The 27,674-nt window shown below is 31.6% G+C and overlaps 1 protein-coding gene across 1 annotated transcript; it reads left to right on the top strand.

Annotated features, from left to right (window-relative positions):
* On the top strand, window positions 1-27,134 carry LOC121127667 (facilitated trehalose transporter Tret1). The gene is made up of 7 exons (XM_040723094.2): window positions 1-60; window positions 12,502-12,564; window positions 12,628-12,787; window positions 19,822-20,045; window positions 21,295-21,557; window positions 23,275-23,540; window positions 26,561-27,134. Exons 1-7 carry the CDS (start codon window positions 1-3, stop codon window positions 27,064-27,066), a joined length of 1,542 nt encoding a protein of 513 aa, XP_040579028.1. The 3' UTR covers window positions 27,067-27,134.
* Window positions 27,135-27,674: the final 540 nt, after the last annotated feature.

Below are 27,674 nucleotides of genomic sequence, written 5' to 3'. Positions count from 1 at the left end.
ATGTTATTTCGTAAAAAAGTGTTTGAAGTTAATCCAAATGATGAAGGGATCTCTCATAAGGTAAGTAACACTCGGTTTAATCATTCAGTTGACATCATTTAATAAATATTATAGACTCCATGTTCAAAAGAAAAACATTACCATGTATAATTCATGAAACGAAGATATTTTTTTCCCCATTATTGAATAGTATTATTTTCAATCAAATTATACAAATTATATCAAGTCAAAGAATGTAGATCTTTCAAGAGTGTCTTCTATTAATGGAAAAACAATTCAACCAACAATTTCATTGCTTGTCTTGGTATTTTTGCAAAAAAAAAAAAAAAAAAAAAAAAATTATAAAAACGTTTTTTTCCAAAATAGAAACTTCTCGTAAAGATTTTTTTTTTATAATTTAACTTTAATGCAAAATGTGTCTTTTGGAGATGCAATATAGATTAATGCAAATGATATATCTACAACAATTGTTTCCCTATTCAGTGCCGTCATTAGTATTTTTGTTTGGACGGAAGGGAGGTTGTTTCTTTTGGGTTGGAAATTGATAATTTATTTAAATTCAATGTAACTAAATGTCGTTTCGTACTGATGTTTTAATGTTTCTCAAATTAATTATTATGTTAATAAAAGAATACTTCTAAAATTAAATATGTAATTTATCAAAAACACGCAAATTTAGAACTTTTTCGATAAAGCAATACGTTTGCAACACTGGCTCAGGTCATAACTAAGAAATTCGCATTTTTTTCAGGTTGAATGATCCATTGAGTATAATATTTTTACAATTGCATCGATAAAGTTTTTAAAGGACAAAAATTGTCAAACTGTTCAAATACCCATACTACGTATGACGTTATAGGGTTGATATTAACTTTTGAACAATCACGTTTGCATTTCACCTTGGTGGACCATTTGATGTCATCTTGATATCACTCCTAAAAAATAAATAACACCAGTAATATAAAAATGACATTCCAAGCTGTTAAAGGTTGTAAGGTGAATAACTTCGTTATAAACAGAGGTGTATAAAATATGTCCAAAAAAGAGAGAATGTCTTGTTTTAGTTGACAATACGAACATTTTTTATTTTGTTCTCAAAAACTGTTGTGATTAATACTTAAATCTTGAAAGATGGTAACAGTAAGGGGTTGTGAGTGCATGTCCTTATTGAACTTGGAGTAGAATTGAAGGTCAAAGCGGGAGTAATTTCCGCCTAATTAGTTTTTCAAATTTTCTCCTGGAGAATGGAAAAAATGACTATAACAGCTTTAGAAAATAAAACACTTAGTTCAAGTTACCAACAGCAACAAAACTCGCACGCAATAAAATGCTTAAAGTTAGGAGCCTTAATTATTAGTGTAAGAGTCAGTTCACAATCAGAGTAGAAATAAAGATCGACATCGGTGTAACTCCTACCAATGTCTTTGTTTTATCTTTGATTTGTATTTATTTTCTCTCATCAAAAGTTACTTGCACCTTATCCAATATATTTTTTAGTGGTGATTTACACTTTCCTTAATTTTAATCAAGATGAAGTAATGAAGAAGTCATTTTTAGAATGCTAAATGTTTGTATCAATTTTTTATTTTCTTTGATTTTCATCTATATAGTTATTTCATGTCGAAATTGGCTCGAAATCGTAGCTATACCTTAAAAACTTTATTTCTAAAAAAGACTTTGAAGGCCAAAGTTGTATAGGTTGAAAGTTTTAATGGTCATTTTCGTGTTCTGCAGCTTTAATAACAATAATAAATGTGGGGTTCAGCCTACGCACAAAAATAATGTTGCATGGTGTAATATATATATATCAATATGTTAGCTGACTGATATAAAAATGTACCCTGTATTTTGTGGATAGCTGTCGATTTTTCTGGTTACCCCTCCCTCTATCAGGGTTCCGAACGTTATTAATTGGTGGAATTCTAATTAAATCTTGTTAATGACTGTGAACAATTAATATTAGTGGCATGAATAACAAAATATGTCATTACATTCGTATTTCTATATTTTAGACAATAAATTATCAATTACAACAGAAAAAATTTAATATTTTTCTCAAATGGTTGTAATTTTTTGGTCCCTAATCGATTAAAAAATGTTAATGGACTAATCCATCCATAACTTTGATTTAATTTATAAATTAGAGCTTGTCATTGGCATCAAGTAGTAATTAAATGTAGGTATTAAGTCTGTTTTTTTATTAAAGCTATATGATGAAGTTTTTTTCAATATTTATTGGAAATTCGCTCATTTTATGTAGTAAAAATATCAACTATGAACCCCGAACAGGTTTCTTATTCAACTATGATGTAATTCAATACGTCAGTGAAACCCCTTTAAAACTATATAGAATTGGCCAAGACCAAACTGTTTTTGGGGCCCCAGTTTTCTGTATTTTCCTTATAACATACTAGCAAGGAGTAAATTTTTTTGATCAATAAATCCAATATTCCATTGATATCCATTTTTTTTTGCCCCTGAAAAAAAAAAGTGCAATTTTTAACGATTTCTTATTTTTTTTTTTCTGATTTTGAATAAATTTAAAAAATGTTTTTATTCGTAAAGTTATTTTTTGAGACGCCAGTCACTTTAAGGAGGATAAATCACTTCTATTACTTATCCTTGAGCTTCAAAAACATGTTTAGTGCTTCGGGTATAGAATAAGCCCCCCTAATATAACCCCCTTCAGAAATTTGGACACCTGCCTCAGCCTGACCAGGTTCAAAAGTGGCACCCATGCAAAAGTTCAACCTCTTACGACGAACGGTGTGGGCACCAATGAAGGACACACACGCATAAATACTTTTATATCTACAGTTAATAGTTATCAGATGTAATAAAATTAACGACGTGAACTCTTAATAAACATTATTATTGTCGGAGAAAATAATTCAGTCTCAATATCAGCCATTATTAAGTTGTTTTTTGCTACATAGTTTGTACTTTTTATGATATAAGCTTATGTCATTTATATATTATGTACTAAAATACCTTAACACCAAGATAAATGTCATTTGAATCCAAAGGAATGTACGCATCAAATTCCCAAATCTAAAGAAGTATCTTTAAAAGTACTTTTCCTCCATCAGCCATTCATTAAAGGCAATTCAAAATGATCAAGAAATATTTATACAAAAGTGCATTTATATAGAATTTCAATGGTGCTATAGAAATTCCCCAAAAAAGTAGAAGAGATTGCAATATGGACAGTCCATGATTTGCCGACTTATTAAGAAAAGAAAGTATTTTAAAATTTAATCTTCGAACAGGATCTATGTTAACTACATTTCTAGAGTTGTAGAATATATGACATACAAATAGCGTGAGATTTTTTGATAGTAGATAGTCTGAACAGAGAACAGATTTTATTATTTGACTATTGAGGAAATAAGTTTAAAAGTATAAACGCGTCCTTATTTGTTGTTTTTGTCAGCTCTTGACGTTTTTGCTTCTTTTACCCATACATTTACCCCGTAACCTTTCCTCCAAAAATGAAATAAAATAAAAAGATCTAACATCCTCGGATTGTTAGCCAAATAAGTCAATTATATCAACTGCTATTTATCTCTTAATTACTTCCACAATATTATTGCCTTATTACATCTCCAAAATTTTAAAATTAAGAAGTACAAAGGTTGGTTGAGTAACAGTCAATAGATGTTTGATAGTTGTGACTAGCTTTTATTTTCAAGTGCTGTCATCTTACGTTGAGTTCGGATACTTTTCAGACAACTCTCCTATATACATATTTCAAAATATTAAAATCTTGCTTTGTATTTTATTTCATACCGTATTTAATACTTCTAAGTCATATTTTATTAAAATCGTAATTATACAATATTTTTCCTACAAAGAAATAATAATGTTGCCTATATGTATACATTTATAGGTGAGATCTGTAGAACCCGTTTAAATTTACCTGTTTTATCTCTGTAAGAACTTTATAATATACAGTTAAGTCTAGTCTAAATGCTAAAGGTTTTAACTTCCTTTATTGGTGACCCCGTTTACCTATAAAATGCTGAATACCCTCAAATGAGCTACTCCTGTGTTTGTTACAAAAATAAGGCAACTAAACCGACCGAAATTTTTCCAATTACTATTCCAGAAAAAAACCCCGATTCTCTGATTTCTCATACTTATTAATGGTTCCATCACTACTGTTGGGATTATTATTCTACTCCTGAGTATTATTATACTCTTTTTACCTCACTCAATTATATTCATAACTTGATTGAACATTCATGTACAGGGTGTCCACGATAAATTGGAACTACTTTAAACTTCATCCAGATCCATAATGTGGATATTCGGGGTTAAGTCATACTAATATAAAAGGTTGCGTGAACAATACACTATAACTTCCACCACAATTGTTTTGACAACAAACAATAGTCATCATGGAACAAGCAAGGAGAGAGCCATCCTCGAATTGGCTCGCGCGGGACACAAGCCCTCTGCTATCTACAAGCTTCTTAACTACCCACAGACCACAGTGTACTGGGTCTTCAATGCCTGGGAGGTTGAGGGAAAAGGTCTGCCGCAAGACCCACAACATGAGAAGTGACTGAATCCGCACTCCCCGCTTCCTTGAAGGCCTCCGGAAGTCCATCAAGGCTTTGCCAGGGACTTCCTAGTCCAGGTTAGCCAAGAACCATGGAGTGAGCAAGGAGCTGGTCTCCAAGGCTGTGAATGAGGACCTCGGGTACAAGTCATACCGAATGATCAAACAACACATCCTCACGGCATCCATGAAGGCCACCAGGCTCACCAACGGTAAGCGTATCCTCAATGACCTGAAGAGCCATGGAGGATGAATCATCTTCTTCTTCGACGAGAAGAACTGGACTGCCGAAAGAAGTTACAACGTCCAGAATGACAGGTGGCTTGCCAAGGAGAGAGAAGAGGTCCCTGCGGTCTTCACCACAAAGTTCCCGGCCTCCGTGATGACCCTGGGTGTCATCTGCAGCACCGGTGAGGTGATGCCTCCTTTCTCCTTCAATCCCAAGGAAAGGGTTAACGCGAATAGGTACTGCGAAGTCATGGAGGAGTTCGTCATCCCCTGGATGAAGGATACGGCCGCTGGGAGGGACTTCATATTCCAACAAGACTCCGCGCCTGCACACGTCGCCATGAGTACCACTAACCTCTTCAACTCTCACGACATCACTTTCTGGGATGATAACACCTGGCCCTCCAACTCACCCGACCTCAATCCATGTGATTACTACTGGTAGGGGATGTTGGAAAGGGAGATGTGCAAGGTCAGTCACAAGAGCATCACGGCCCTGAAGGGCTCTATTACGAGGGAGTGGAATGCTGTCAATTCCGCAGAAGTCATCAGTGCATGCAAATCCTTTAGGGGCAGGATGGAGAAGATGGTGGCTGCTGAGGGAGAACATGTTGAATAAATTTATTGTTTAATATCATGTCTAACTTTTTCATATTAACAAATACACTCCAAATTCCATTTTTATCAAGCAGGTTTTATTTTAAAATAGTTCGAATTTATCGTGGCCACCCTGTAAGCTCATAAAGGCCGGAAAGTAACCTTGAGGATTTGTTGCTCTATTTTACATTTGAGTAGAATTGATGATCAACATTGGAGTAAAATCAGTGGTTAAGTCAACCAAGGGCCGGGCTAAGTAAAAAAACTACTGACCAACAGGCTGAAACTGATCATAAGGCACAAGGAGAATATATTGATTGATAATTTAACTACGGTATCCTTTGATTGTATTTATGCATCACATTTGCAAATTTTTGATAAACTTTGAAATATTACAATTTTGTCATTTTCAAAAAGTGTTTCATTTTTTGGGCCTGTACTAAGGAAGATATATTTTTCTTGATTTTTGGTCGAGATTGTTTTTGTGTTCACTCACCATTCCTGTACTAACATCAGGTCCTGACATCATTAAAATGCAAAAAAAATATACAGACGAAAGTGTATAGTTTAAATCCATATACAAAGATTATGAATCATGTAAGTCATATGACATTTTTTATATCCTTTTTCGTTGTACCTGTTGTAAAACATGTTATGTTTTACGAGATATAACAGGTTTTTACAGAACAGGACATAATTATTTTATAACAGTCATATATATTTATATATAGAGCGCTTATCATCTTTAACAATAACCTTGCAGACTCTCCTGTAAATGCATGTGAATTGTCGGTAACAACATTGTTGTTATGTTTTTTTTCAGTCGAGAAAGTATTTAAATACTGATACTTATTTTAGTACCGGAGTCGGTACAAAAGTATTTTTATCGTGAAAACATTATTATGTATGAAGATATATAAGTTTAAAACATTTGAATTTTACGATTGTTACGGTACATACACAAAATTTCAGTGGGTCAACTTTTTTTAGTGAATTAAAAAATATTAAGCGTACTAAATAGTTCAGTTTGGTAGGTCATAGGTACCTTTATTTATCGGCTTGGTTTGTCCTTAGGCCTAAATGTAATAGATATTAAATGATACAAGAGTTGAGAGAATTACTTAGTGAGTGTGTCAGATAAAACACACGATGCAACAAAACCGCAAGCTGAACCCCACATTTTGTATTGTTACACGAATATGACCATAAAAATTTCCAAAAAGTTTTTAGGGTATGGCTAAGATTCGGCCCCATTTATTGACATGAAAGACCTAAATACCTAAAACTCAAAGTAAATAAAAAATTGAAACTAACATTCAGCATTTGAAAAATGAATTATTTATTAATTTATCTCGATCACAATTAATAAAAATGTATATAACTACTAAAAAATTAAGTAAAATGAAGTACCGTGCTTAGGAGCGAATATCTTTTTTATTTTTTATTCAAGTACTTTATATCCTAATTTAAGCTTTAGAATATACCTTACATTTTATTATAAAAAAACTGAATATAAAAAATGGCAATTTTGATTGATATTTGACCAACTTGGTTTTTTAATATGTATTGAGATTTTTTTATAAAATAAGCGAGTTAGGTTCCATTGTATATCGACGATGATAATATTCCGTAAAAAATCAACTCTTCAATCGTTTTTCATCAATAATTTATACTAATATGATAAAAAAAAATTTAGATACAAGGGAATTAAAGCAAGTTTATAGATGCTTCGTATTCAAAATAATTGATTAATGGATAGATATATTACCGATTCAATTTTCCCACCCGTAATAATTTTGTAATATATTGTCACGCAACCTAAATATCTTATTTTATTAAATTTATTAATAAATAGTAAAAATTCACAAATTTTAGTACAAATCTAAAAATCTTAGTTTAAAAAAGTAAAATTTAGAATCACTTAAAAAAATTGGAAAAAAACGAAACAAAAACTTAAATTATTAACTTATTTATTCAGCTATCAAAATAAATCATCGGGGTTGAATTCAGACTCAAATTAGCAAAATCTATTTTTTTTTTAGTCAAATTCACTTTTATTTTTACTTTTTGTACATAAACTTCCAGTTAGATCATTACGTTTTAAAAGGGAATTATAAAAAATCTATTTTAGTACAGGTCGCAGTTTATATTTTTTCAAAAGTACCAACTTGGATTGTATGTATATGGTTGCATTTTTTCTCTTCATCGGTGACACAGTACACGTCAAGGGTTAGGAGTTAATTTTGACCAAAAATAATTGCAAAAGTTTGTACCTTTCAATCCTAAAAACTTATTAAGCTCGATTCTTGATGTCGTCACTCAACTTTATATTATTTTTCAAAATCAGTTCATGTACTGACTGTCTTAAGGACCGACGATCATAAAGACTGTCCGAAGGACTGATAAGACCGGTCCTAAGACTGTACAGAATAAGTACGTACGTAATAAGTTGATACTTAACACATTTTGGCTGTTTTCTCTTCAATACTTATAGAATAAGGATAAATGAAATATAACACGCGAGAAAATGCTTAAAATTTGTAGCTCTTTGAATTTTTACGATAAAAGTGCGCAATTGTAAACTAAACATTTTGAATTGCAAATTTTTACAAGTTTTAATTCTGAAATTAGTGTAGCTGCATTAACTAAACTTTTTACAAATGTTGGCTCATGTGCAATTTCAATCGTGCCTCGTTAAGGAAATAATTCAACTCGTATGACAAGGTATACCAATCGTATATGTCTGTCCTTCCACCAAAATCTTTCTTAAATTTAATGGAAAAAGAAAGTTGGCATAATCATGTCTCTTGCATGATTTATTCATGAGTCATTGTTAGAAATAATAGACGGCTTCCGGTTATAAGACTTTTTGATTTAATACAAAATTATCATTTTAATAGCCAATAAATCTCAATAGATAATTTATGGCCTAATACTCTCACTGATATGTATCCTTGATACCAGTTATTTTGTATTTCATTTGAAAAATATTTGATATTCGTTTGAGTATATAATTATAATATCTCTCATCCTTTTCTTCCCCCAAAAACTTATGTTGTGAGCCCAACTTTGGGACTATTCACAAATCACTTGTTACGACACCGTCTTTCGCTGTATTTGCCAACTATTGTTGTGACAGTCCTTATTTACGACGAAAGACTATAGTACTGTCCAGATCACTCCTACATATCTAAAATAAAACTTTTAAAGTTCGATTTTTAATTTACGTCCCTCAACAGTAATTCTTCTTTTTTAATCAGTTCTACCAGGTGGTCCATTAAAAGTATAAACACTTTGAATTTTAAACTTCAGCAAGAAATAATTTATTAATTAATAATATAATTTCAACAAAATTAGAACTATACATAAATATGTGTATTAGCTCTCTTAATCATCAATGTAACTACCCTTAGCGGTAATTATGGCTTCCAGGTGGAGGCAGAAGGTCTGACACCCACTGAGGATGTAGTCCTCTGTCATTGCTTCCCAGTGTTGCCTGACAGCGGCTTTGAGGGCATGGTAGATTGGATAAAGGACAGTAGAGGCCTTCCCTTGGACATGCACCCAAAAGGTGTAGTTGAAGGGGTTGTCTTCAGGGCTGTAGAGAGGCAAAGGTGTTTGTACCAGAAGATAATGTTGTTGACCAACCATTCTTTTGCCTTGTTTGAGGTGAGTGTAGGCGCACCATCCTGCTGGGATAGTTCGCCTGCATCCACGGCTAAAAGTTTTCCTCCACGGCAGTCACATAGTCGGATCCCTTGAGCCTGTATCCGACCGGGAACCATACCAGAGAGGTTGCAAAATAAAAAGGGTGTTTTTGTGTTAGGGAGGTAACGACGTGATCAACTATGTATTAGATTTAATACGTTTGAAACCTTTTACAGAATAAAACTAATATAGATTTTATTAATTATGTTTTCTGTCAAACAACATAGGTATATTATAGGTAGATCTACACAATTTATCTTTATTTCCATCCACAGAGTACAAAAATTAAATACTCAATCATTGAAGTGTGTAAAGTAAGGTTAGTTTGCCAAAATGTATTATTGTTCTACGAAACTATGACAAAAATGTTGTGTTTGAAATTAATGGCACACGAGCTAATCGTCAAAGGTCATCCTACAAAATATGCATTTTTTTTGTGCCATTGTACGTACATACAGACTCTATGATTATGTATTTATTTGATTCCTGAAATTGATTATTTACCTATAATAATTAGATGATCTTTTAGGAACGTAATATCTCTTGTCTAAGACAGAGGCGTTGGGTGTTATAAATAATGATGACAACAACCCGTAGTATTTTTTAGTTCATCCGTTAATTTGGAATTGTTAATCTGGAGAATATTTTTTGTTTACCTCAACTTTTGTCCTTTTTGTTTAACTCCTGAGTATTGAACCTTCATTTCTACAATATTCTATTATATTTAAAAGTTATACTGAACATTCGTGTTTGCTCATGAATAACGGAGAGAAACCTCGATGATTTGCTGAGGATTTATATGTAATTGTATGTCATTGTTAGAGTAATAGTAGAATTGAAGATTGAGAACAGAGTTATTGTTACCTACTTCATATTTTATTTCTTTGTCCCCCTCCCCCTCATCACAGCTGATTGTAAATTATCTAATGAAACGTAATGGCAGCTAATATTTTTTCCTCCAAAACATTGCAATATATTACGTGAGAATGTCACAGAGAGAAGGAGATAGATATAGAAAGAGATCATAGAAAAGAGGCTATATTCCAATCAAAAACAGCCACTTAATGACCTCAGAGCACCCCAACAATATAATACGAGTATGCTTGAGTATTTTTAGGTCTACCACACCCTCCTAGTTTAAACTACAGGTAAGAGGTTATGTTGAACAGCTGAAAGGACATAATCAGAAACTAATTCATTTCAGCTACTGTAGTTTCCATAAAAGGCCCTTAGGCTTTTTAATTTTTGTATAACAAACTAACACAATCTCCTATATAACTTTTTCACTGAGGTCATCATTTGTATTTGTAAATGAGGAGAGGCCACTTTTGACACAAATAATAAAAGAACCCAATCTTCTCCGCTGTAAGACTCTTTTGAATGAGTATTTTCTGTTCTTTTGAACTCTTTTTTGGAGTCCCTATAATCGTAATGCCATCCCCCTCGACTACAACTTTTGGTACATGTCGAGGGCTAAGTCTGCAGTGTCTGTCATCCAACTCCTGAGACCCTTAGAACCACTGTTAACCAGCATTGGCACACCATGGCAGATGAATACTGCCCTGAAACTCATCATTACCACTAAGGTACATGAGAGCTCAGACACACATCCATTTGTAGTTTACATTATGTTGAAATTATAGTGTTAATTTAAAAATTATATCTTGTTGAAGTTTAAAATTCAAAGTGTTCAGATTTTACTGACCCACTTGGTACTTATAACTACCGAGCAATTCTTCATTGTTAATGTGCGCCTTTCATGATACCATGTATTAGTTGTTACTTTATTCTTCGATGTTCTCTCTTCAATATTAAAAAATAATGATAACAGATTTATAAAAATAAATAACATTGTTCAGATTGCAAATTACAAAAGCTCCTCGCTCTTTCTAGGACATCTTTTATGTATCATGTTCACAGCCATGATACAAACCCAAGCAATAAAAAGAAATTCAATCTCCTACTATTACGAATGACTTTATGTAAGATATGGATTCATGGATAAAAAACTAACTTTATAGGTTCTGACTATGAACAAAAACATGAGATTGTAAAATATCATATCGATGAACTAACTTAAATTATTTAGTATTAAATTACAGTACCTATGAGGGGTGTGGTATAGTGGAAAGGTTAATGGTTTTCTTTTTGAATGAACTGCGTATTAAGGTGTACATAGGATTTGCCTGTAATCTATGGATTTACATTATTGATACACCTAAATAACTATACGTCTATCTTTTTAATTACAAATACATATAAACTGCTTACTCCTTAGGAATATTGATTAAGGTATGGCTTAGCATCAACACACCTATGCTAGGAATGTGTTTGTACAAAATTCAAAAATTCTTTGATTTTCATAGTAATGTGATCATACAAAGAAGTGTTTTACCAAGATATCCAATATTTATCAACATGTTTCTTATTCCCTTTGGATCTACAATTTATCTGCAATACTTTTGAGTATTTATATGTTATAATTTGAATAAATATATACGTCTTCAAAAATGATGCATAATTTAAATGACGTTATTATTAAAATCGATCACCTGTGTATATCATGAAATTAAATAGTTGTTTTTTTTACTTGGCTCAGCAACTTTGTTATTCTAATGATATTCACTTACGGAGGTTCAATGTTTATTGGGCAAAAATGGTCGCACTCGACGATTTTCATTATTTTCTCCACATTTTCGATAATTGTTCTTCCTTATTTGACATCAAAATTACCAGAACGGAATACACGAAACCAAAATAACGTATAATTAGATGTTACAGTATCCAGTCATCAACACTATTCCTATTTTCAGCAACTTTGCTTGCGTTTTACCACTTTCATATCTTATTTCGAAGTACTTAGGGGCAAATTTTGAGGGGACTATCACTGTATAAGATCATTTCTGTACTTAATACATAAGACAGCAATAACAAAAACAAATAGAATTATGCTGCAAATTCTTTGCCACACGCCTGTAATATTTTATTAATACAACTATATTGATATTGCTTAAATAAAATATGTGGAACTGATATACACCAGGGAGCACTGTATAGACGCTCGATGCCTGTAATTTTTCAATTGTATTACTAGATTGTTATTTCTTCCATCCAAAACATGTTTACGATATACATCAGGCAGCATTATGTACAGTGCCCCCCTTGACTGTTTTTTTTTATACAGAGATACACTTTTTCTTTATTAACATAGACACGAGTATACTAAATTAATAAAAATGAAGCATTGAAATCAATTAATAGGTGATCATTTTTAAAATGGCCCGTGTTATAATTTAATAAGACATTATGATAAATAATATATTTTATTAAAACCATCTTATAAGTTATAGTTTCATAAATAACAATATTTATCCCTTTAACATAGTCAATATTTATAATTCCAGGATGTTCCCAAAAAATTCATCAAACAATTCAAGACGGTGGTTAAATTGAAGTATTTGCATCAGGTGGGAGTTTTTTTTATGAGACAGCTTTTTTAAATTAGGTACTCATGTTAATGTTTTTTTTAGACTATAGTTACGTTAATTGCATCCATGGGATATTTCATCGGCGGCTTAGCAAGAGCATGGTCTGCGCCCGGGATTCCAAGTTTGCAGGGTTTGGATTTAAACGAAACTGTGTATGCCTTGGCACAAGCACCCCTCTCAAAAGAGATGACATCTTGGATAAGTAAGTCGTGTTTTCCACATAATTTGGAAAGTAGACTCGATTGAAACTCAATGTGATAAGATTCATCCTTGAATAATACTCAAGGAATATATGATCATAAAAGTCCTTCCTTTTTTATTAAGATTAGTCTCCTACCAGACTGACCCATTTTTGTTACCCATGTCAATTACTTTGAGAAACAAATTCTAAATGAGAATGGGGACTCGGTATAGCGCAAAACCTCTGCTTCAAATCAAATTGAGTTATGAACCTCAATTTGTTCCAAAATTATGGTCGATTATGCAGTTTTTTAGGTGTTATGTTATCTGAAACGTCTCAAAATTTTATTATCCCTTACTGTATTTATATAGAATAATTGTGGCAGGTTTGATCATAACCGATCTATAAATTTTGTTATAATCCTGTTGACTAACAAACAAACAAAACAGAGGCAAAAAAATAAACTCCATTTAACTTCGTTAGGAAGATCAAAATAACTTTATTTTTGTGTGTGTAAATACCTACCCCTACAGAAGTATAAATGAAATATGGCAACACCTATACCTGAAAGACAGCATATAAGATTGATTATCATTTTACTCAGCACTATCAATTTCAATAAATAATATTGAATTTAAAAATGGGAAAAATATCAAAATCCGCGTGAATGCCTGGAAATTTTGCGAAAAACTATTTTTCATCAGAACATTTTTCCTTACGATGTTTTGCCCTCAAGCCATATTGCCACAATAATATTTCACTTAATAACATTAATGAGGTTTGTACGTTGTTATTATTTATTTTTGGTTGAAATTAATATTCCTTGGATTTTTGAAATCAAAATATGAAATTTTATTACTATAAAATGAATTAAATATTTGTTTAATTTACACTCTTAACAAGATCTTGATTCTTGTTCCATATTTTAATAAAATCGGCAAATTGTGGATTAAAAGAAGAATTCTCTAAGGAATAGTTATTCTATCACGTTGGCATTCTTCGTACAAATGCATTTCATTTGAGTTTGTCTCGTATCAATCCAAGAGACTTTTCTAGTACGAATAATCCATCATGTCTAATAATAGTAACTAACGGAGAAGTGATTAGTAATTCTTTTTTTTTTATCATTGACATGTTTATTTAGTTTTGTTTTTCTTATTATACTAATTGTATCATTCATTTTGTCTCTGGTTCAAACTCATTATATTGTAAATTTTGTTTTTGTAAACATTAAAATTTTGGGTATGTTTCCATCATTTTTCGAACAAAGGACAGCCCTTTTAATAGGTTTTATAGTAAACTACACGCATATTTTGATATTATGGCAAAATATCCTAGAGGTAATATATGTAGATATATGACTTCCTATCTATGTATACTATCAACGACGTTAGGTGTATCGTCTTGGAGTTTAATTAATTTTAGAGGGGTTTAAAGTTCATTTTCATATTTTTATTAAGTTAAAAATTGTAATAAGTGCACATCCTTCTAGCGCCCCCTCCCCCCAAACAAATTTAAATCATTAAATTTACTGAAAAACCAGTTAGATACACATTATCTGTTTTCCACAGCATTACTTTTCCTGTAAAAATTGCACGACTGTGTCGAAAAGAGAATATAACCGTTTTAAACAGTTTCCTTTGGATAACCATCCAACTTCGGTATGTAGAAGAAAACGGTCAAATTCTTCATTATTATCGCCACAGAATTGACCAAATATTGGAGAATTTAGGGTTGGCTCTAGATCTTATTTAACGATTTAACAACAATATTGAGATAATTATGAAGACGACAACTCATGTTTTTGGAAACCAAATGCTGCCGATGAGTTATACAATGTATAGTAAAGAAATCAGGTACTACCTTTTATAAATAAGAAAGAAACCTCTTATGTTTTCCTGTCAATGATGGAGCACCATCTGTAGCTTACGTAAGGATGTTTTTCATAGAAATGTCATTTCTTTTAAAGAATTCTTCGACAACTTTAAAAATAGACACCCCTCGAGTGTCTGTATCCAATTTCTTAACAAACTGTAATTCTTGCGTTACTTTATTGTTTTTAATAAAACAATTATACCCTAAGAGAAGTCCGTCATTGCTTGGTAACGTAGATTCATCCAGCTGTACGCCAAACATTTTGTTTTTTTCCAGAATGTCACTCAAACTTTCTTCAATATCTTCTCCCATTTCATTAATTCTTCTTTGGACAGTATCATCACAAAGAGGAATAGATTTAATAATATTATTAGGAGAACTATGATGTACTACTATGCACAAAACTTCTTCTACAACAGGTAATAGAAGCTGCTCTTCAATTGAATACGGCTCCCCTTATTTTTGCAATTAGTTTGGCAATATTGTAAGAACAAACGAGTCCATCATCACAATTTTGTTCTTGTTTCGTCATAAGTGAGACAATGGATTTCTTCTGCTTTAACTTGTATCTTAAAGCTTGAAAGTACGACAAATCATTGTTCTATTTTTCTGGATGCATGTGTAGTGAGCCTTGATGACTTCATCGCCTTGTTAGAGAGTTCTTTCTCACCCATGAGACAGATTGGTTGTTGTAGAATATGTGATATTTATTAGCTTCATTATGTATTGTGTGTTATTTGTTTATTTATATATGTCTGTTTATGCTCTTATTTTTTGTTTATCGGCGTCTCAAAGGTTTGTAGTACACATGTTACTTAGTGAATAAAATTCAGTTAGTATTAAGTAGTAGTACAAGAATACACAGTTTTTAACATTGTGAGAAGAAGTACTAAAGCCAAATTTCAAATATTCCACGGAATATTGTTTACACTTTTTCTTCGATGAGTTCTAAGACTTAATTATGTTAAAAAATATAACGTAACAGTCTTACAAGGTAAATTGAAAATAAACATAAGGTCAGCTTAATAATTTAACTCTACTAATTTATAAAAAGATATTGAAGCATGCCTGATATAAACATGTAAATTGAGCTACTCAAGAACATGAAAGAAAATTTGGGATGTGAGGTTTTGTTAAATAAAACTACGTGTCATTTACTAAATAAATACTCGCACTCGTAATTTTCTTTCATGCATGGAGTAGAAGATGTCTTTGGAGTCTACTGGAAAGGAAAGAACAAACACGCCTTAACAAAAGGAACAAAAAACACCCATAACAAGGGTCTGGCAACTATGCTCAACTTACTGGCTCAAACGATTCGTGATTAAAACAGATAGGGAATATATTTGTTACAATTACCAAGCTATCTCAATGATCACGTATAAAAAAAGAAATTTTATAATTTTCAAGTTAACAATATCACTTTGTGTTCAACGCCCCCATTCAAGGGAAAATTTCTTACTGCCTTATTTGTCTCCTCAATGCCCCCCATTCAAGGGGAAATTTATTACTCCCCCATTTGTCTCCTTTCAAATAATAGTCAAATAAAAATGGAAATAACGTCAACCAGAAATGTGAGACCGTCACATACCACAATTGGAGTAAGAGGGTAAGAGTCCATCCCACGATGGGAAAACAAGGTTCCAAAGAACCTCAAAACAAGTATAACAAGCTTGGAGTCAAAAAGCCCAACTCCATGAAAAATACATAATAATCAGAAAGTGCAGCTCTCTGCTCATGAAAAAAAACCTCAAAATCAAGGCCCTCGAAGTAAGAAACGAAGGAGGGAAGGTCATTTTAACATAGCTCATCCATCCAAAAGGCCTCAAAATTCAAAGCAGGAGTCTGCTGAGCAACAAAAGTATCCACAATCGAATCCTAAGTGTAAATTTATATTTTAAAAAATTGCCATGAAGGCTCCAAAATCATAATTGTACGAAAAAAAGGTGATCACATCTCAATTGCTGAGTGAAACAAGGTAATAAAAAAAAAGGATACAGAATATATCTTTTATCCACCACAGAATCATCCACAAAACTGTTTTCTAACTATGAAGGTCACCACTACACCAACAAAAGAGTGGTGATCTATGTTAGTGACGAGTCTTCGGAACAGTACATCTGGAAGATTATGTTGAACGATACACCTCTCTTGCCAGCCTCGTGTAGAGATGTGGAGAAAATGAGAGAAGTCCAAAATAGATATGTTCTTCGATTTGGCTGTAAAAACCCTATTATGGGATAAACCCAAACAAAGAAACCAAAATTATTAGTTGCTCTAATTTAAACACTCCAAAGCAGCTAACTCTGAATTAAAACTCAGAAAATCTCAAATAGCCTTAATAACAGAGCCATACCTCAGTAAAGGCTCAACAAAAAGCCTCGCTCTATTAAATGTAAACATTAGACGGTATCAATAGGACCTCAAAATTGAGCTATCACTTATTCTGACCTTTCAGAAGTTCCAAATGGTAAATAAAAATCATTTTTACTCTTAAAAAATCCCAGAAAAAAAAATTTATCCACAACAAACTTCTTTTTTCTTATTAATAAAAAAGCTTTATTTGCTAAAAAAAATGATATTGCACCATATGTATGTTTTGGCAAAAGTTAAATACATGCATATCTACAGCGCAATAAACGTTGCACGCCAGGATTTAGTGCGAAAATAGACGAAAAAGATAAAAATTACTTATAAAAAGGATAAAATTCTGCAATATTCTTTTTTTTAAATTCTATATAAGTTAGTATATAATTGTGCATAGTATAAATGCTAAATATTGCAAAGTAAATTTACTTTGTAAAATTAAAATTTAACATTCTTTATTACTACTTCTGTGTATTTTGAAAAATTTACTTACTAAAATGTTTCTTTTATACAACAACTTCAAATCGAACCACTGTTCAAGAGTACTTAATTATAAATGCGATGCAGGTTATTTTTCACAAAGTAGTATTCAAACATACATAACAATGGCTAAACGAAGTTTAACTCTGTATTTCCTTTTTTGATCAGCCCAGTGATCTAAATCCAGCAATTCTCGCGTCTATCAAGGATGTCTATAAGCCCCTTTTAATTGTAAAGCAAGACTTAAATCAGACTCGTCCTGGAAAATAGTTTAAAAGAGAGGCTTATTTAACAACTGTTGATTTAGTTTTGTCAATATGAGAGCAATTCAGCATTCCCACGATGAACAAATACTTTGTTGCTCGTAAAATTCAAAAAATAGACGAAAAATTTGACAGGATTTCTGAAAATAGGTAGAAAACTGATAAACCTTTGATCAAAAATTTCTTTAATGAATGTGAGGAAATGATCCCCTTCAAGCCATATATTGATCAAAAAAATATGGTGAGGATGTTAGGACCTATCAATTATGTTACTACCAGAAAGAATTTGGATACTGCCAATAGGAGAGAATGTAAAATTGAGCGTTAAAATAACGAATAAAACGGCTAATGGACCAAAATTCTTATAATCAGTCCTTAACAAATTTTTTAGATGTGGAAGAATTCCTTATGCCTGAAAATGCTGATGAGAACTTGAACTTTGAAGAAGAATCTGTGAGGCAATTCAAAAGTCTGACCATAATTAGGGGAGTTACTCTGATCTGTCAAATATGGCGGACACAGTTCGGTTGTCAGATACAGCAGTAGCTGATATATGTAATTGTCTTTTTGAAGATATGGAATTAATTACACCTTCAAATATACTAGATAGACAAGAAGTTAAAAGAGGAAGAATCAATGAAGATCAAGTGTATTGGTTTTGACCTTACCAGAATGGTTAAAAGTATTGAACATCAAAAGAAAAGCAATGGCAGCTTCCTACCAAAAAAAAAGTTTGCACAGAAAAAGAAGAGCATGTAGTCATTATTAAAGGTATTCTCACATGAAATTGTTTTAATTTTTATTCGTATAAAATATACAAAAAAATATACGGCCCCTATTTTACAAAAAGTTTTTGTTCCAAAATTATTTCTTTGCTCATCATGAAAATAATTTTTTTGCAGCATTGGTAGAAGAATATTCAGAAGTTCGTAAATTTGCAATGAACAAAGTCTTGAATGGAAAATTTTCATATGAGCCCCATAGGCAATTCATAACAAAATAAACTATGAATCAAATCATTTCATGAATATGACTGATTGGTTTACAATAGTAATTTCAGTTCCTCCAATCTTACAATATTGGCAAGATAAAGAACTTATGAAAGCAAAGAATGAGCCTTTGAAATGAGAGAAATATCCATGCAATTCCCAATCAGTAGGAAGGGATGTGAAACTAATTTCAGATTATTGCTGTTAGGTTTGCGGATATAACCAAAGACATGGATACATTTTTTCAACTTTAAACTTTCAACATGAGATAAACTAAGGAAATTTAAAACTAAGTGTCAGTACACTGTTTCATATATTTACATATTATTTGTTTAAAGATAGCATTCAGCAAAGATTAAGGATGATTATCCACGTTGTTATATACTATTTTATATAGAATTAAGAAAATAAGATATTTGCCGAATTTTCTCCTTTTCATAAGTAATTTTTATCTTTTTTTTCAATTTTCACACTAAATCTGTAAAGAAAGATTCATATAGATCAGAGTTCAGAAACCAATCGAAGACTCAATTGGTTTCCTCAAAACAGATAATGGAAACGCACAAGCACCTGCTCAATCCTTGCAAATACTAACATAAACTCATTTCTTTGACTGCAGAATCAATACCACCTGTGATAGACCATTGCCAGAAACCAACTTTGGCATTGACATTGTGGACGTTATTATAGTCAAAGAATCATTTAACTCCTTTGGATCATTTAAAAGTTCAGGACCAGATGGACTTAAACCAGTTGTACTACAACAACTTGGGGATAACTTAATCTGTTATGTCTCTGAGCTTTCAGAAGTTATACACTCAAACTTTTACAACATCTGATCGTTTGAACAAGATATACTTGTTAAAAAAAGTGCGGGAAATACAAAATTACTTTTTCCTTTAACCGTTTATAGAACAAACCTATTTATGTATACAAGTAATTATATAAAATTGTTAATAATGTTTGAGGCTAAGCACCTCGTTTTGGCTATAGATTTTTGACGTATAAGAAAAAGAGACTATTGCAACTGTCTCCGATCTTTCCTAATATTGACTAAATTAAATATTTTATTCCACTGTAGCGAGTCTAACTCCAATGGGAGCCATGTGCGGTGGAATCATGTCCAGTTTTGCTCTCCTGTTTTTTGGTCGATTAAAAACACTTCAAATCTCAGCCTTTTTGTATTCAATCGGATTTGGTCTTTTGGGCTCATCATTTTATACATCATATGTTGAAGCAATCATGGTATCTAGGATTGTGATGGGATTTTCCCTTGGTCTCTGTATTCCAACTGCACAAATTTATGTGAGTATTAATATATGTACATTCAGGGGCGTTGCAGGCGGGGGGGGCACCTCCACGGATTACTATTGTCGGGGAAAATAATAGGATGTAAGTTGGACAATTTGGATTATTTATGTAATTATTAGAAAAAATTTAAATGTTTTATTAACAACATATATAATATTATTTTTCAGAATAATTGGTAGTATTGTTTTTTCGTTCCTTATTTACAGGGGTCTACGGGGGTGGGATGGAGGGGCTGTTATTTTTTGTTATTTAGCAGAACTTTTTTCGCCTTCTCATTTTCGAATTTTTTCCCCGAAACATTTTACTTTTTTTAATAACTATAGATTTTTGAAAAAAATTTCAAAAATTTTTAACTATGGATTTTTGAAACTTTTTTCCAAAAAAAGTTATTTTAGCTGTGAATTTTTTTTTTTTTTTTTTTTTTTTTAAATGTTATTTTTAAAAATTTAATATTTGAAATTTAATTCTTACAAAAAAATTAATATTTGAAATTTTTTTATAAATAGCTATAAATTGGCAGTTAAGAAACAGTCCCAAGGGCTGACGGTCTTATGGACCCGTTCTGAGACTGGGCTGGATTCTAATAAATAAGGCACAACACTAATTTTGAGTATCATTTAAAAAAAAAAAAGATGACCTTTTATCAAATAGAGATAAATATACTCCAAAAACTGTAATGAAGAAAGCTGAACCTTTTTTATACAAAAAGGTCATTCTAATTTTTTTTTTTTTTTAATTTTGTATTATTTTTAGAATTACTTTCTTTAAAATGTAAATAAATATTCCAATTCTTTCTTAAACATACGTTATTGAACATCCTTTACACAAAACAGTTGGCGAACAGGGTAAAAAATAAACCCCAAAAATCAAAAGTATTTAATCACAAGATAAACAGTTGAACAATAATAAAAATTTACGTCATTAAAATTTTGTATGATTTTTTAAACTTTTCCATCCATTTTGTACTCGTTAGGATGAATTAATATGTTAAAAGTACTGGTATGAATATATTTCATAGGAAAAAAAAAATTTATTTTCTAATTATTCTAACAATATGAGTTTAGGGGATTTAACAAGATATATATTTATTTCAAATAAAAAAATATATTTAATATTCTTTACTTTATGCAAATTTGAAAATCCAAATGTGTTCAAATCCTAGCGGCGTACCTTATTATAAGTAAATTCAAATAGAGGGAAAATTGATGGTTTAATATAAAATTAATTGATGATTTCATTTTAGGTGACAGAGTCCGTGGATTCTAATGTGAGAGGGACTTTTGGATCTTTTCCAGCAATAGCCATGGCACTTGGTATTGCAATTTGCTATATCGTTGGCATGTATTTACCATGGCATTTTCTATCCTTTTTTTGTATGGGAGTGTCTGTATTTTTTGGAGTATTCCTAATATTTATACCCGAGACTCCACAATGGCTACTAAGTAAAAGGAAGGAAAATGAGGCAAGGCGTTCTTTAAAGTGGCTTCGTGGGACTAGTGATGTGAGGTAAAACAAAATTTTGAAATTATAGATAAATACATAGAGTTGTAAAAATATGACCTCCAACGCGTTTGATATTTTTTGTAGTAGATAATCTGAGTATTGTTTTTAGTTTTTTTTTTAAATTATAAAAATTGGATATACTTTTTTCTATTATTATTGAGATAGTCTAAGTAGAGACAGTATGTTCTAAAAAAAAAGTTATTTGACAAATATTATTAAATATTTTACAAAAAAAAATGCAGGTATTTTTTTTTTTTTAAATCATTTGAAAAAAAGAAATGGAGCCATATTTTAGCAAATGACCAATGAAAGAAAAAAAAGAGCCATTATTTAGGCTAAAATCTGGAGTACTGTTAGGACGTTGTAAGTGTAAGTTGCACTTCGAATTGAGGATGAACATTGGAATAATTTCTACCTATAACCTTGCTTGATACACATTTCCTTCCTCTCATAGTAATTTTTAGATATCCTATTGAAATGTAATCGTAGCTTAGCTCCCTCTTACTGAATATCCTTTAAATTGATTTGGTTAACATGTCACTTTTAATATTTTTTTTTTTTTTTCAAATTGAACATGAAGGCAGGCTAAATGATTAACAACTCTGTCGAATCATTATGTACACTGAAAGTTGTCAATCTTAAATATGTACAAAAGTCCAAACCGAAAATCAACATAGTAATCCTGACAAGTTGAATAATATTCAGAGGTGTATAAAAGATATATGTTTTTCCACTAATTTCATTTGAATGCTGCAACTATCTGGCCTTTAGCCAAGACAGATGTAACTGCTTAAAAAACAAAACAAGTTTTACTTGGAAATTAGGTGACATACCCCTTTGTTGAATAAACCCTACTTTGGTATTTTAAAACACTCGCTGATACTTTTTTATTTCTCTTTTAATAAATGAAAAATTATAATAAAAATAAAATTAAATATTGTGACGAGGTGGAGAAGGAAATAAACAAGGAGATACCCCAGAATTACACATAGGTTGTTCCTCAATTCTACTCCGTTTCCAACAAGGAAAACCCTTATAGCACCCGAGAAAATACTCAGTGATACATGAGCACATGTGCTAATTATTACTTTATACTTAAATTTTCCTCAATAATTAAACAATAAAAAAGCATCTTGGGAATATAAAATAACCTGTGCAGGTAGCCATCATGAAAAAGCTGCTCCCGCTGTCAAGGGCATTTTTCATACGCCTCTAACAACAAATTATATACATTTAGCATATTTGCCTAATTTGCAGTTTTATATTAGAAAAAATTAAAATGGTTATTATGGAATGGCGTAGCTTAATGGACTATGCACTCAGGACAAGAAATTCTCTTGAACTCAATGTGCGAAAGTTCGTGCCTGGTAGTTCCTAGATAAGGAAATATACATTATGTTTATCGACTTAAAAAAAGATTCCTAGATCAGATGGAGTAAATTTAATACTATAATGTTTACTTATACTTAATCTGTGTAACTTCAGCTGACCAATTAAAGGAAAGGAACATTTATAAATATCATAATTTTCCAAAATATTTTTTAACCCATGCAATTTTTTCTTCTAGAAACTATAATTTTTAATAGTTCAAAACAAAAATGTCTCCATTTTTTTTTTTTTTTTTTTTTGGGGGGCTACAGCTCCTCCAGCCTACTCCCTGCAGACGCCCCTGAAATTAAATATCAGCTGCATAAATTCACAATAAATTTTATCTTTACAGTTCAGAATTTGAGGACTTGAATCAAAAGCATTCTCCAGATCAAGCAAAGAACAACAAAGAAGGAGATTCTAAGCGTCAAGGGATCTGGGATAAAGCTATGTTGGAGCCTTTTTTCATTTCACTGATGCTCATGGGATTTCAGCAATGGTCTGGCGTGAACGCCTGTATTTTCAATATTGTTTTCATTTTCAAATCAGCAGAGTCGGACATTAGCTCAGATCTTTCAACAGTCATGTTTGGAATGGTTGGATTTGTGGCAACTCTTGGTAATAACTATAAATAGATGGATAGCACTATCCATCGAAATTACACATTTTTGTGGTTGTCCAAGATTGAAATAAGCGGCACTTAATAGAATGGCATCCCCTAATTCAATATGTGGTCTTAGCTTTTAAAGTGGGTTTTCTCTTAACTCCCCCAAAACCATTTTTTTTTTTGTTATAGCGTTAACAATGCAAAATTGTATTTAAATTAAAAATTTAAAGTCTGGGATCCTTTTTATTTTTGTTTTTGGAGAAAAAAATTTATCCGCTCCTACTCTCTGAAAATGGTTACCATATTTACCAAGTGATGTTTTTTATACAAAATAATATTTTAATATATTTGTTGAAAGAACATTATTTTTCTTTTTATTCATCCCAATATTTTAGCCATTTTTATAAATAGATATTTAAATATAACAAATGAAAAAAAAGATTAATAATTAAATGAATAGAACAAAGATAGCTTTCAACAATACAAGAGGCGTTAAGACTTCCTGTTTAGGATGATTCCTTGTTTCTAGAATTTTTTGCAACCAAACTAATGGTTTTTTAAAAAGCTTTGTAAAATGGGGATGTCAAGTACGAACCATATTTTTTCTTTAAAATATCAAATAGATATGATGTAAAAAGCCAGGCAACATTTAAGAGGCTCCAAAGGCCTCGTGCATCCATCCATTTGATTAATTATTATTGATTTTTTAATTAAAACTAATAAATTTCTTGCTATGGCCGCCTCCATACCTCCTTCCATAGGTCCGAAAACGAAACCTTTCCCTTAATTTTAATTTTGCAAGAACATTCAAGTCTTCTTAAAGCTTTCTTAATAAATGGAATCCATATTTCATGTATACTCGTTTTTATTAAACAAATATTTTCTGTTCTTTTTTAAATACCGGAGGGTACATCAAAGTTTGAACACTTACTAATTCAATAATTAATGAAGTTTGAGTCACTGAAATTAATTCATAATTTGATATATTAAAGTATAAATAATTGGTTAGAAATCACAAAAAGATGGGCTTTCTAGCTTACGTACAAGTCGAAAAAATTAAACTTGAAAGTGATCGACGATTTTCTATTAGCGCAGTCCAAGCAGTTGGGTGTCTCCAAGTCCACCAACTACGCCTTTAGCAAGTCCATAACATTGTAGAAGAAGAAAGCTCTATCAAAAAGGCCAAACTGGACCTGGAAGGGTTACAGAAAATAAATCAGGCTAATTCCCTCAAGTCCATGAGGGCCCATGCAGAGATCTCATGACGTTACAACAGACTATCCAGTGCACTATTAAAAAAGTAGGTGGAAAGAGGGTGGAGATACCACTTTTTATACCGGAAATGATAGAAACCCATCTACTCCGTTGTAAGACTCTTTTAAATTCTTTTGAAGTCTTTTTGACACTTTTGTCCCCTGCACAGCATTGATGCCAACCCTTCGACTACACCAGTTGGGTAAATCATAAAAGGAAGGCATGAAGTCTCTGTCATCCAAAGATTGAGCCTGTCAAAACTACCGTCCCCTAGCACTGGGAATACTTCTCCATTGGGTGCCAAACCTTTCACCGCCGCCTGGAAGCCATCATTACCGCTAAATTAGCTAAATTAATGATGAAGGGATCTCAAACACACATCAATTCATAGTATTTCTATATATTTCAGTATATTTCTTGAAATTCTATTGTTAATTATTAAACTATATCTTGTTGAAGTTTAAAATTCAAAGTGTTCAGATATTAAAAGACCACTCGGTAAGCTTATTTATATTTTATACTACAAACAGTGTAAATAATAAATACGCATAGAGATAAAAAGTAAATCATATAATCATTGACTTTATGAGATTAAAATATTGCACGGACCTCAAAGGAACAAATTTGATGATATTTCCCACCCATAACAAAGATGATGACAGAGGGATTTTGATAGAAAGTGCTGAATATTGAGTAGTTGGGCTTATCATTATAGCTCTTAATTCTTCGACGTGTAACGGAGAGTCAATAGTTATTCTCTTAGCAATGAATGATTTAATATTTAATAAAACAAAATCCACGACTTTGTGACCAGGAAAAGTATTTTTATTTCTCTTATAAGCTCCATATAATATATTTGCCTTTATTAAGTTAGAAAAATATCTTCAGTCACACAAATATTGTATTGGATAAAATATTTGACTACTCTCAAAACTGGACAATCAGCAAAAGTGTGCAGGGTAGAGTTGAATAAAAAACCGCAGTCTTTTTGGATCTGTTTGTGGACCATCATATTTAATCGGAACCAATAATCTTTTTAGACCCTATTGGTTATCCATTCGATACCTAATATCTTAACATTCTATAAAACTATACATGCTCCGATTATTATAAAACTATCTGACTTCCAAGATCAAAGGGGAAGGATGGTCGTTTTCGATTTATTAATTTGTAATCCTGACTTGACCTTAAATTTGTTAAAAAAAGTTAAAAGAACTTTGATCCTATACCGAAGTTGAATTTCCGAATTGGCTTCAATGATAAGCTTTACATTATCAGTATTTGGGATAATTAAATGCAGAGTCCCACAAAAAGACAATTTAAACCGTTGGCTATTATACATAATTGTTATTAAAAAAAGATTTTGAATCAATATTTGTAAGGTTCTGATTATTTAAATTTTACATTATTGAAATGGTCGTTTTAAAAATCAAAAAAAATACGAGATTAAGATTAAATTTCTCTGTTATTTTACAAGAATCTCGTCTGGCCAACATTATTTTAAATAATTTATAATTAATACAAATTTTTATTGTACTTACCATATTAAGAATAAAACAAAGGAAAAATAGTATATAGTAACTTTTACAAAATAATTTTTTACATTTGATGGGTTTTAGTAAAAAAAATCGACGCACAACTCAGATTTTTCTTTTTCACAAAAACCCGGATAAACTGGATACAAAAATTTACAACTTGCGCTCTCGGGCAAAGCCCCCCCCTAAAACAGACCCTGAGTCTAACTATCAATTTGAATAACTCAACAACCTCTTTTCAGGGTCTGCCTTCCTTGTGGATAGAGCGGGTCGTAGACCTCTTCTGATGATATCTGGAATATTAATGGGGTTGACTATGGGTTTATTGGGACTATTCTTTCATCTAAAATCCATTGGATCCTCGGATGGCTACGATTGGATTCCCATAAGTAGTTTGGTAGTTTTCATGATTGGATACTCACTTGGATTCGCCAGTATACCCTATGTGCTCATGGGCGAAATTCTACCAACACAATTCAAGAATCTCTTTAGTGGCATTGCTGCCTTTTACAACCTCGGAAATACGTTCCTCGTTATCAAACTCTTCTCTAATATCAGCTCCAGCTATGGTTTGCAAGGTGTCTTTTGGATCTACTCTGGATGTTCATTTGCAAGTGTTGTATTTGTTTTCTTTTGTTTACCAGAAACCAAGGGTAAGAGTGTCTCGGAGATAGAATACCTTTTTCATTGTAAATGGGCGAGTAAGGCCTCAAGAAATATGGAAAATGACTTCATCACCAAACTATAAAACTTTATTTATAGTATATATATGTATAAATTTATAGTGAAGTACATAGATCATATCATGGGGCAATTCAAATTTATGGGTCCTGGGGGGGGGGTTAACTAAGAATTATTTCCTATAGTTTAGAATCCATAATTTATGTAATAAATTTATATTGGCCCTGATATGACCCATTTCGAATAAAATTGACTCAATGTTAAGAAAAAATATTTTAGATTGTTTTTGTGTTGATGTGCAGAACTTTTGTATTGTCTTTTGTGTCATGATCATATTTATTTGTATTTATTGCTTTTTCTTTTTTATTGTATAGTCCCCTTATGTCAACTCTCAATGCATACTATTGCGTCACTTAACATTATATTATTTGATAAATTATAAACTATAATTTTAATACACTATTCTCAATCGAATATCATTATACTCGTATGTAAAAAGTTGTTTGAGTAGAAGAATATTCTTATTCTTAATAAAATGTGCTGATAAAAATAGATTTGATCTTTTTTTTTCTCTCTTTTCAATTGGTGAGGTGCGAAATTATTTAAGACAATTAAAAAGAGTTGAGAGCGATGAGTATTGTTAAAATTCAGGATATAAGGCTTAGTTAATAGAAA

Source organism: Lepeophtheirus salmonis, chromosome 13 (genome assembly GCF_016086655.4).
Source record: "Lepeophtheirus salmonis chromosome 13, UVic_Lsal_1.4, whole genome shotgun sequence".
Classification (NCBI taxonomy): Eukaryota; Metazoa; Arthropoda; class Copepoda; order Siphonostomatoida; family Caligidae; genus Lepeophtheirus; species Lepeophtheirus salmonis.
This window is presented reverse-complemented; position numbering and strand designations above follow the sequence as displayed.